Source organism: Onychostruthus taczanowskii, unplaced genomic scaffold, assembly GCF_017590055.1.
Source record: "Onychostruthus taczanowskii isolate IOZ18803 unplaced genomic scaffold, ASM1759005v1 scaffold76, whole genome shotgun sequence".
Taxonomy (NCBI): Eukaryota; Metazoa; Chordata; class Aves; order Passeriformes; family Passeridae; genus Onychostruthus; species Onychostruthus taczanowskii.
The window spans coordinates 451602-464641 of NW_024505450.1; the positions used below are offsets into that span (position 1 = coordinate 451602).

Consider the following 13040-nt stretch of genomic DNA (forward strand, 5'->3'; position numbering starts at 1 on the left):
TCAAACCATAAAAACGGATCTAGATCATATTTCACAGCACAAACACATTTTTCCTGCTTGCGTCCATGATTATGTCTGAATTTTCATGAAAAACCTCAGAATTCTAACTCACCCTCTAAATGCAAGAGGAATGCCAGTCAGTAACTTAACACCAGTGCTTGGAAAAGGTCCCTGGCTCAGAGAAATTGAAGGAGGCACATACCAACCCACATTGAATTCCACGTGGGCATCGAAGAGAGCGACTACCGGCGCTGTGGCTGCTCTCCAGCCGCTGACCCGGGAGCGGATCAGCCCCTCCTGCTTGCTGTGCCGGACAACCTTGATGAAACCAGGCTTGTGGGCATTCACCTCATCAACGTACTTCTGCAGCTTCTCCTTGAGCTCCTCTGTAGAAGGGGAAGAATTAGGTGTTAGCAAGAAATGTCAGCTTGACAAGATGTAAAAATCTGTTCTTTCTGTCGTAGATGAGCAACCCCCATCCAGGGAATAATGTGCTCTGACTCCATGATTCCATAAGGCTGAACAAATGCTTTATTAAGCTATATTAGATATTACACTAATACTATATTAAAACTATACTAAAAAGATAATAATACTTCTAAAGAAAAACCCATGATGGTCTCAGACAGTCACAACACAGCTTTGACCCAAGTGGCCGATCAATCCAAACAACCCTCACCGGTGTCCAGTTAACAAATCACGCCTGGTAAACAATCTCCATAACAAATTCCACATGTGCCAAACTACAGGCACAGCAAGTAGAGATAAGAATTGTTTTCTCTTTCTTCTTTGAGGTTTTTCACTGCCTTCCCCAGGAAAAATCCTGGTAGAGAAAATTATATCTCTCTCTGTTCAGAGAATCTGAATACCACACTTTCAGTAAAACAGGAGTAGCCTTTACACAGCTACTCAGAATTCTCAGTCAGTCTAGAAGGAGGCAAACTAAAAGGAGGCAAACAAAAAGGAGAGGGACCATGAATTATATAGCAATTAAAAAAAAAATTCAGATATAACTATTTAGCCTACATGACTGCCATCAGAATCCTGGCACTGTTTAACAGTGACATGCCAGAAAATGAAGTGTCATGGCTACATAAGAGCATATTACATTACTGTAACAATAAACAAGGCACCTGTCTTATATTTCCAGGAAAAAAAATAAAAAGCCTAAGTATTTTCCATGAACCTTCTCTACCAATATTTCAAGAAAAAAAGAGAAGAATAAAATGCATTATTCTTCCTCTTTCCATTTTTCTTTCTCAACTTTGACAACTGGTTTCTGTCCCAACTAAAAAATTCAGCAACTTTTGCTCTTAGAACAGACCAGTAAAAGCTCTAGAGAAGAATCATTGCTAATTAAAATATAGTAACTCTTAGATCAACAGCTATTATATCTCTGGTTTAAAGACCACTGCATGAGAAAATACAATATGTGGAGTATAAATATTGTGTTCACAATTGTTATTAACTGAAAACACTGTTCAGTTTATTCTTTATTAGGTCTCCTATGTTCTATTTACATTATGGTATCACTCAGAATTCCCTTTATGACAATAAATTCCCTTTATTCTGAATCTCTCACAAATCCAGCAATGTCTTTGCTCTGATGCAGAATAATGCTCCTGTAGCTATAATGCTATACTGGGCATTATCAAATCTGCATTAAAGCTCAATGCTGACTGTGAAACCATGAGCAAGCCACTTAACTTCTCCTGAGGAACAGGTTCCCCAGGGAAGTGGTCACAGCACCAAACCTGCCTGAGTGCAGGAAGCATTTGGACAACCCTCTCAGATACATTCTCACGTGAATTTTGGAGTGTCCTGCCATCGAGCCTAGACAGTTTCTCAAACCATTCTGGGAGCTGGTCACCTCAAACAGATCTGGACAACTGGCATGCTAGAATGGGTAATGGCACAGAAAATTAAAAGCAAGCACACTTTGCGAGCCATATTAAACATTCATCCTTGGAAAGGCAGGTGTTTCCTCTCTTGATCTGACAGAACAGAGCTCATCAAGTACAAAGACTCCTAAAGTTCATCCCTTTTTGTAAAGACTCTTGCACATCCACCATGTGTGATGCAGCTGGGTTCTCAGGACTGTGCATGCCATGTACCTTTGTGTCAATGAACTCCACATGAAATGAGAATACCACAGAAAAGTCCTGATACTTACAGGTTTCATAAAAACAAGAACTAAAAAGAAATAGTCTGCTGATCATGTCCATCACAACATTTATACTGCACAATATTTTAGGAATTGATTGGATATATTCCAAAAATTTTCAATATTGCATTGCCAACATCTATTTGTCTGTGACTGCATCACCTGGAATAAACAATATGAGACACATAGCATAGAGCACTCTTCTGTTTTCTATTAGACTTGCTGCTTATTGATCAGTATGTTTTTTCTCCTTTATGAAGTAAAAAAACACCCACATTAATTTCTTTCATGCTTGTGCCAAACCACATGTTCTTACTGCTTACCCCCTAACACACAGAGATTTGTAGCAAGGACAGAACTATCAAACCAACCACTAGCTAACAGCACATTAAATTGAAAAGAAGACATTTATGGTACTGTAGTTCTATGCACCTAAAAATAGTACAAACCCATTCTCTATTCCCAAAATGCAACACTGCAGAGGGTGAATGTCAAAACATGAGGATCAAAGCTTTGTTCTTGGTGTAAGTGGCTGCTCACAGTTTTGCAATACCAGGAGGCTTTATTTGCCACAACAATGCAGCATCCACTGAGGATAAAAGATGTGAAAGGAAAGCAGGCTCTAATCAGAACTCGAAAATCAGTAGCCTTGACAGAGTCATTGCTCTTTCAGTCACTCCATTTCAGTAAGTGGGCTATTCTTACTGCTGCCTTACACATTTCCTAATGTGGACTGACTTTAGAAGCTTGGGTAAACACAAAATCTATTTCACAGCTAGGTGTAGAATGGAAAGAGATGGAAATGGAACAGAACCCAAACCTTGGCTTGCCACCAGCATGACTTCAGCTGCACATTAGAGCTGTGAAACTTACTAGGAAGTGCAGCTCTTTGCAAATGAAGTGGATGGCCTGAGAGCATCTCAGGGGAACCCTGGAGGCTTTCCCGTGGTCAGTCAGCATGGAGGAACCATCCCTTGGGCTTCAGGATCACCTCAGGAGACAGATCAGTAGTTTGCAGTCAGGCACTTTCTGGCCTTTGTTATTTAAAACAGATCAGCTTTGCTCTGCAAAGGCAGAGTGCTGAGCAGAGCATTATGTGCACCCTTTGTCTTACAAGACCTATTGGGCAGATTCTCCCAGAAGAAAAGATAAGGCTGTAAAAAGATTAGATTATTTTCACTCAGCCACACAACAGAGACAACATGCTAATGAAGTTTAGAAAGTCACAGCTTTGGAAAACACTTTAAAGATGCCCTAGCAAAAGAGTTGAGTCAGTTTTTTCCCCATGCATTCCATGTCTTCCTGAGTTTTACATGAGAAATCTGAGTTCAATTGTATTTGACAGTTTTAGAGCACCCAATCCAACTGGCCTGAATGGTGGGACTCTCCCCCCAGAGCTATTCATACACTTTGCTATGGTTCTGATGGTCTTCAGCAGTCTCACTTTAATCCAAGTTTGGGGTTTTTTTCCACTTCAAGATATGTTGCCTGAAAAATAAACAGGCTTTTTCATTAATTATTGTGCTTCACAGCTTTACGTCACCATAGGGAGAAGACAGGGAATAGCAAATGTGTCATCTTCAATACACTGTTGATTCAGTGTCTGATTATGGAAACAAACAGGCTTCTAAAGATAGATACATTTGCCTTTCAGTGCAGAATCTCTCAAATAAGGACTCAATTTGACTAAGCTGAATGAGGCTCTGCAATTGGAATGAAAGAGCAACCATATATGGAATGGGAAAATGGCACTGGGAAATGTTGCACTCTACCACCTGTCTCTATATGGTACAGATGTCTGGAGAGCACAGCACAACTCTCCTCACAAACGTAGAAAACATAATTAGTGTGCCATAATTATGTTTAATATTAACATAATTAAGTTCAAACTCTTCTAAGAGGTTGTTTGTTTATTTTTAACCAATTGACAATGATTTTGTTTGTCAAGTTCCCCTACTCAGTATGACAAAGCAGTGCTAAAGGATTCACACAATTTTACCTTTTTAGGAAATGGCAGAAACTGGACAGGATGGAGCAAGGAGCATGAGGAGTCAGAAGGCATCAGCCACCCCATTTTCTAGAATGGAAAACCATCTACAGATCATGCTTTTCATCCAGCTGCATGAAGTGGGCTACCTTTTGTAAGCCTCTGTCCCTGACAAATTGAGAAGTCAGCAGGCTCAATGCTCAGTGCTGTCAGGTGCCTCAGCCCCTTAGTGTCCTACAGAAGCTGTGGGTCTGGCCCCAGACTTCACATTTCAAAGTAATTAAACAGTCTTGCCATAAATAACAAATTACTGCCTCACAGCAATGGAGAAGGAGCTTGAAGAACAGCTAATTAAGGCCAACTTTCAGTAACTTTCATCCTTTACCACACTCCCCACTCTGAGTGCTTGAATGAGCTTGCATCTCTCAGAAAAACCACGTTTATGAAACCCCACACTGTTTGGCTGAGACATGCATTTTACTGACCTTCTTCTCAGCTGTAACTTTGACAAAAGAGCTAAAATAACAAATACATAAATAAAACAACACTCATAAGACTCTGCACTTTCTAAAGCCTAAGAGTCCCTGCTGACTTTGGCCCAGCAATGCATGCTGCATGCTACTGCCACCTCTGCAAACCTTGTGCTTTTTCTTTAGGGAAATATTTACTTTCATGTCAAAGGCCCGGGAATTACCATGTCCCTCTTTACCTGGGCCCTTGGCACAAACATGGCTTCTTTTACTCTGAAGGGAAGGAATTACTTTTCAATACAGAACTAGGTTTAAATTAGCAATTGGCCTCCTTGTGCCAAAAAACAGTGGATTGACATATTATACGAAAGGGGTAAAATCCTGCCAATCTGTTTTTTAATCTCCGTGTCTCGCTGAGCTGCCTAGAAGGCACACTCTGGTCCCCAGGTAAAGAAGAGTGTTGGATATTTCCTGGGATCATAAAGGACACTTCTAAAGGCAAATCATTACAGCACCTGCAAGAATAGAGCAGGAGTTTATGCCTGCATCTGGAGCCTAGAGACTACTAGTCAGCTTGCTTCTGGCAAGGATCCCAGAGCCTTCCTGAATTCCCTATGCAGCAGGTCAGAACAGGATCCACTGCCCTGCAGGAAGGCGGAACAGTCACCTGGCACAGCTCAAGAAGTGGTTTCACCACAAGGGCTGCTGCCACACTGGAAAAGTCTGTCTCATCATGTACATCTCACTTCTGCATGAAAGACCAGCAAACTGGCAAAAAGAATTCACACAAGCCAATTAATTATAAACCAAGGTTCTTCCATCTTATTTACCCAATTATTTTTGGCTCTCAGGAACAGGAAGTGCTGCTTTTCCAACTTTCACATGTATTAACATAGCTAATTTACTTTCTGGCAAATAAAGAAAGCCTGTTATAACAGGTTTGCTGCAAAACCCCTCCTCTCTTCCTCCTAAGTCCCTCTGTAGGCAACCAGCCTGAATTCATGTAATAACTTGAATTCGTGGCAGCAGCTAGGCATATAAGAGAACCTGTTTTGTTACACTTTATCTAATAGGACATGTGGATTACATCACTTATTTCGTATGCAGCTCAGTGCTTCATCATTTTTATTTTTCTTACCTCTGGTCCCTTATCTTTCATGCTTAAGTGATCACCTCTCATCTCTGTAGCAGAAGCAGATAATTCCAAATGGAAAATATTTATAACCAGACAGAGGCATGTCATTTGTAATGCACATGTGTACAGAGAATGTCTGCAGCAGAGGGTAACAAGGCTCAAGCAGATAAGGAGGGCCTGCTGTGCACACGTATTTAATAGCCCTGTGTTATCTGGTAATAGATAAACCACTCAGGGGAAATTACCAACATGATGCAAGGAATTGATCTGGACAGACATCAGAAACAAAAAAGCAGTGGAGTCCTTCTCCTCCACTCCCATACCTAACTTTCGCTGTTGACAGAGATGCATAGTCTAATCTCAGAAGTTCAGGCTATCCACATGTAAAGATAGAGAGTGTAATGAACTTTTACAGTCACAACCTTTGCATTCAGCAAGCCCAAGTCCCAGCTGCTGTCAGACCTCCTCAGGTCTACTAAGATAAATTGCCCACAACAATCTGTTACAGCTCACATCTTGGATTACAAGCCAAGGGTTTCTTTAGCACGTGAACAGCACCCTTCTCCCACAGTAAAGGCAGGGAAAAGAAATGCATTTCCCCTCTTACCAACCCCCCGCCCCCCCATTCTCTGATTGCCCAGGAGAATCTATACAGAGGAATGGAAAGTTTTCAAGGGGTTCAACAGGGGCTGCTTTGATCCATTCTCAGCTCCTTCACAAACATCCCTCTGCATTTCACTGAATCTTTGTGTAAGGTCCTGGGAATCCTACAGCAAAAGGACAACACACAGCTAATAAATCCACCTCAAAATAGCAATTGAACAGCTTCCAACAAAAAACAGGCTTTACAGAAGAAATCTGTGCCAGCAACTCTTCCTTGAGCCATCTAGCAGACATGTTCACTACTTAGGTACATTTTGGCTTTTTTCTAAATGATGCATATTTCCAATCCCAGCCATGAAAATGGGATACCACACTTCAGATCATTAAGTCCTACATAGAATATTGCTGTGTCTTAATAAATCCCAAAAAAGTATGGAAAGAACTATGAAAATTATCTTTTGGAAACTCTGATACAGAAGAAATAAATATTACAGCTGTTATTTTTTGTTGCTACTAATCTTCTGGGGTAATGTCTTTATCACAAGGGTTGTAAGTCCCTTTTATTTCCCTTCTATTGTTTATTGAGTATTGTTTGAGTACACATCTGTGTTCACAGCACTCGATTCATGTAAGGTGCATCCCATCTCAAGGATCCCCAAGCCCAGCAGTCTCCCAACACTTCGCAAAACAGAGACATAAATTGAGATGCCAGATGAATCTCCAAGGTGACACCAGAAGTTGCAGAAGGGGAGGAATAGAACCTATATCTCCCAAATCCCAGGGCTGTACATTATCACCCCACAATTTCCCTAAAGCTGTAATTCTGCATTTTGAGCTGTGACCCATATGGAGCCCTGAGAATTCTGATTCAGAGCTCTTCCACATTCAAGGGCTCTTCCACATCCCTGTGCCAGAATTAAGAGGCAGCTGATATCTGGGATCTTGCTATGTCAACAGAAATGCATTGCACCAAAGGAACTGAACACTGCCCTTCCATCCCACCAACAATGGGAGACTCACATGCTTACCTCTGAGTACAGAGCAAGTCTTACTAAAGAGAAGTGTTAGCATTTAGAGAGGAAAAAAAAAAAGTTTCCTCTCAGGTGAACATTCCAGCTCTTTAGGAGGCAAGGCGGGACTAATAAAAAGGCACAAAATGTCTTTTCTTAGATTGCCAGTCAGGTGTGCACGTGTGGACATGCAAACACAGCAAAACACAGAACAGGGACTTGCCAAGTGCTGCCACCAGCCACACACAGACACCAGAGGGACAGAGGCTGCCATCTATCCCTTCAGGGCCACACCTAGAATCCTAGAAAGGTGCTTAAATTTCAAAGGATCTTTGTCCCCATCACATTTTCTGGAAAAATCCCTTCACCAGGATTTCTCTCCTGGGAAGCTAATAAGCCTCAGAGTAAAAGGAAAACAATATGAACTCATTTGCTTCTCCTGTGTTTTGCTGCTTTGGAATGTGGTTTGGAGATGGTTTATCCAAGAGGTGGTTTCATATAAATTGCTTTTACTTATTGGCCATTCACAGCCAATCTGTGTCGAGGCTCTGGAAAGAGTCAGGAGTTTTTCATTAGCATCTTTCACCCTTCTGTCTGTATCCTTTCTGTATTCTTTAGTATAGCATTCTTTAATATTATATAGATAATACAATTATAAATTAGCCTTCTAAGAACATGGAGGTCAGATCTATCATTTCCTTGCCTTCGTCAGGGTCCCAGAAAATACAACAGATCTTTAAATACAGAGCTAATTATATAAACTTGATGGTTCCACTCGATGTACAGATTGCTGGATGCTTGAATTAATCTCAGCAGGAACACTGTCCCACTCCAGCTTTCAGTGCATGACTGCTTCCTGTTTAGGGGCTGTTATTGCATGGATCATGGCTACAATAACGTGACCACAATAATGAGGGCAGGAATAAGCACTGTTGCTGAAGTCAGATACTTATATCACATCTGATGCAAGAATCACTTCTGATGTTTATTTGGATACAATAGTTTCAGAAGGGGGCTGTAGAGTGAGAGGCACAATAAGCACCAAGACCATGCATTAGAGCTGACACATTGATATAACACACTGCTGGAATAGCATCAGCCAAAATTCTGAGTTCATAATTTCATTCCTTGGTGTTCCTGGATTCATCTGTAAAATGACCTTTAAATGTTAAAAGAAGTGCTTGAGAAATGCATTCTAGTCCCAGCACTTTCCAGTAATCCAAATGCCACTCTTTTTTCTTTCTTTTTTTTTTTTTTTTAATATACAGCATTTAATTCTAAACTATTTCTTGGATGTGTATGGAAAGTCACTATTCAGAAAAGAAACTAAATGCCTGAACACAGCCAGACTGTATAAATCATGAAAAAAACAATCTAAAGAGCACATTAGAAACCTCTGTACTTTCATAACCATAAGATGCAACAAGCTGCTCACTCTACTGTAAACTTGATAAATAATCCTGACTCCAAGAAACAGTGTGGCACCTCATGTTGTGGTTACAGATTCACAAGGAAAAAAACCCTGCCAATTAAAACACACTAGTCCAAGTGAAACTACTTTATTTCAGGAGCAGATTCTGAGGAAATTAGTCACAAAAGTTGCGTTAAAAATGGAATATGCAAATACTCAGTTAGAACTGGATGAAACAGAGCTGCTAATATTCCTCCCTGGATCAAACCTCTCTCTGAGAACAGGACTATAAAAGGAGGAGGAAACAGAAAGCAATCACCGAATACTTGCTGGAAGGCGACCTGTGCAATCCAATCCTTTACTCAAAACAGGTCCAAGTACACAATATGAAGTAATAGTCACTGTTAAATAGTTATTTAAAAGAATGACACAGAGCACTAAAAGGTTTTGATTTGAATAAATAGGACTTATCTTTGCATACCATGTCAATTTTTATTAAAATCTTACTTGATATCAGATATTATAATCTAACTGTATATTTGTTGGACAGAATCCCTTCCCTGGGTGCAAACCAACATGCACAAAACCTGATGATGCTAGGAAAGCATTCTCGAGGGTCAGGACAGCAATAACACTATTTCACAGTGTCTTTTTCTTTTTCTTTAACCTTGCCCAAATGTAGAGTTACATTTGGTAGCTTTTTATTTTGACTGAATGACTCTTACTGTACCAGACAATTCCTGCACATCAGATGCAAACTGTTCTGTCCATATTCCAAGCCAGAAAGATTAATTTCTTGGCTACCAGTGATCATGTTGTGTGTGACCTGCCATTATCTTCTCCTTTCAACAGCCACTTGCAGAATAATGCAATTCACTCAGCAATAGCAATACAGCACCCAACCCACCAGGGAGAAATACAGCCTGCCTGGGCAGGAGGGCTCTTTTCAGCAGATGGGACTGGTTCACAAAAGGACTTGTTTTACATCAGCAGAGCTGCAGATACAAGATGTTTGTAGCACAAGATGTTTCTGAGAATAAAAATGAAAGGAAATTATCCCAATATGAGCAAATTTGGTTGTTATTCTAATAGCTAATACATCTCTGGCAATACAGCCAGAGTAGATCAGGTAATACCCCTTGCAGGTAAAAATTTTAAATGGGAAATACTGGAGTCACTGTAGTCAATGAAAACTTCTCAGAAAACACTGTTATATGTCCAGGGCCTATCATGGGGCCCCAAAGGCAATCACACATGATGTCACTGGAAGTGCCAGTTCAAATCACACCTCTTAAGAGTCAGCTCTCACATACCCTCTTATTTTATTGTACTGTCTTGAAAAATTCTGCCAAGCACTATTTATTACCTGCACAGCCACCAAATCCGGCTCACCTGGCATAAAGGGAAGAAGCAGGACCTACCCCATCACCTTCTAAGCAAGCAGAGCTGCCTTCAGAGTGCACTTCCACTACAACCTTTTGAGGAATGTCACCCCAGCAACACTGCCAAGTTCATTTGGCACAACTTGAGAGGCAGCTGCTGTGTTATATATGTCATGGCTTTTAATTCACATCATTCTGAAAAACTTGGAAGTTACAACTGCTCATTTTTGAAGTATGGATAAAATCCAAGTAGTTTTTATGCCTGTAAATCCTCCAAACAAATCAGAAATTATTTGATTTGAATGCTACAAGAATCACAGGGTTTGTTTCAATCTACAGATAGAAACGTTTTTTTGGAAGAAACAAGTATGAACATTTTCAAATTACAGCAACAAATTCTGTCTTGCTTCTTTCCTAGCATATTTGCTTACTCCTTAGGAGTAACACAATAATGGGATGGTACTATTTGGTACCTGTGGAAAATCTCTAAATCCAGCACATATGATCTCCAAGAGAACTGCTTATTACACTACTGTATCATCCACTGCTTCCTAAAAATCCTGAACTCCAAGTTTAAAACAACACAGTATCATAGAATTTGTATCTTTAAAAATATCACCACATATCAAATTATTCCCAGCCTTTCATCAGTTACAGAAAATTTCTTTGTGGGCACCTAATCATAATCATTCCATTATTTTTAAGGACACATTTGGAAGTTAATTGTTATATTACAACTGCTTTTTCTGTCCTGCCTTTTTGCATCAGAAACATGTGAAGAACAGCAGCAGCAATCCTTATGGTTTCAGGAAAAATAAAAAGGCTAGGCATTAAAAATAACCCAGGTAGTAACTTGAACTAAAATTCAACATACCTTTTCAACTCAACACAGGAACAGCATTGATGTTAGCATCCTATTGTGGTCTGGCAAAGATTTGGTTAAATCCTGCTTAAGTTATATGTCCAGTTATATGTCCACTGCTTAAGTGGGAGTATATTATTTTAAAACTAAAGTATGTTAATCTTGCTGTTAGTATGTCTCCCAGCAGGGTGGAAACCTTGCCTACATAAAACATGCACACATAAGAGCACACACCACCCTTGCCTTTCCTGCTCCCTAGAAGCAATTGGCAGTGGAGCCAATTTTTTTTTTTTACATTATAAGCAGCTGAAGTGTGTTGTCACTGCACTGAAGTAAGACAGGATCTCACCTGCTCCAGCACTCATTCCTGGATTTGCACCCAAGTGAGCAGTTGGAGGCTCAGGTGACTGGGCTGCTCCAGGTTGCTGGAACTTCAGGGAAGGACAGCTCCTGCTGTGGACAGTGGGAAGCAGGCTGGTCTACTAGTTCAAGTTCTGTTTTTGTCAGCAAAAGCAGAGCTGGTTGGGCTGGCTGAGACAGCAGAAGGAAACACACAGCAGTTCTTGACCTGCTGCCTGGCATTCTGGGTCGGTCACACACTGACACACTGCCGAGGGCAGCACTCCTGGCGTGTTGGGGGTGAAGGACACGGAAAATGGACTGACATCAAAAACAACACCTGGGCACCGAAATGCCTCACATCCTGGGAGATCTCACTAAAGAAAAGTTCCACAGGTGAAGATAGTGCCTCAGTTTAACAAAACAATTTTAAAAGCGTCTCCATTTTTCATTAAGTATTAGGAAAACAAGAGCTGAGGAGAATATTCTTGAATTACGGTGCCTCTGCTAATATTGAGATATATTACACCAGGTTTGTTCAGCCTTTCTGGTAGAATTCACAATAATTTCAGTTTGTTTCCTTTCTCTTTTTTGTAATTTAATTTTAGCCCTTTACTTCAAAATCTACCTTCTGAAGCAAGGCTTGAACACCTGTGGTGAAAGCAGAGATACTCTTAGGGCCCATCAGTCACTGCCCTTTAAGGACAACTCAGGATGTGTGAAACTGATTGTTCATGTGGAAAACTATGCACATGGGCACATGTATCCAGGCCCTCCCCCACCACAGTTTTCAAATAGCTTCATTTTCTCAGTAAATTGCAGCAAATTTAAATTATTTCCATAAGAGCTCCCAGCTTAAATTTTACTGACATTATTATTTTTTTACACATTAAAATTCTGAATCCTGACATAGACATAAAATATTACTTGGGAAATTTAAAGGGTTTTTTTCCAGGACATCTTTCTATGAAGGACTGTTAGCATTAAGTACTACCTGTATCTTATTCAGCCAGCTGTGCTGTAGTCTGTATCTTTGCAGAAAACCTACCAGACTCCATTTATTATAGATATCCAGAGGCTTGAAACTAACTCCTATTCAATTCTTCCAGTATCCTGTTTGACCTTTCACTGTGAATAATGATTTTGCACAGATAATGGCTAATTTCCTTGCACAGGATTTTATTTGCAATGATTTGCAGTTTGATTTGCAGTATATCCACATTTTTCAGAATAGTTACTGCCTGACTTCTCAGATTTAAACCCTTTAGCATCTTCAAAAGAACGCTTCCTGAACAGCTAAATTTGTAATGGAATTCCATGATTCAATTCCCTCCATCTATGAGCATTAAATTTCTACCTTGTCTGCATACCACAATATGTTGCATTGAAGACAACTTTGGACAGGGTAATGATCTCATTTTCCTACATAGCATTCATCTCAGTTAACCTCAGAGGGTTTATACAGCTATATTCTTACATCACAGGAGGAGGTTGCTTCCATGGGTACTAAACTCAGTTGTAATTAAAATCCAGACCTCAAAAATCCTGGGCAGCTTTTATTCCATAAAGCAATAGCAAGAAGCTTCTTGAGAAGCTCTAAGGCTCTCACATCACCCCCACTTCCTGAACCTGTTGTATGTTAAGTTAAAAATGTGTAAATTGAAACCCACACAGCAA

General features: G+C 40.2%; 1 protein-coding gene across 2 annotated transcripts in view; it reads right to left on the reverse strand.

Moving 5' to 3' along the window:
* The window catches only part of GALNT18 (polypeptide N-acetylgalactosaminyltransferase 18), a 210774-nt gene that overhangs the window by 73090 nt on the left and 124644 nt on the right, over nucleotides 1-13040 (reverse strand). For both annotated transcript variants that reach the window (XM_041423272.1, XM_041423271.1), the window contains exon 5: nucleotides 203-386. In XM_041423272.1, the coding sequence (XP_041279206.1) occupies nucleotides 203-386 (184 nt within the window). The remainder of the gene's footprint in view (nucleotides 1-202; nucleotides 387-13040) is intronic.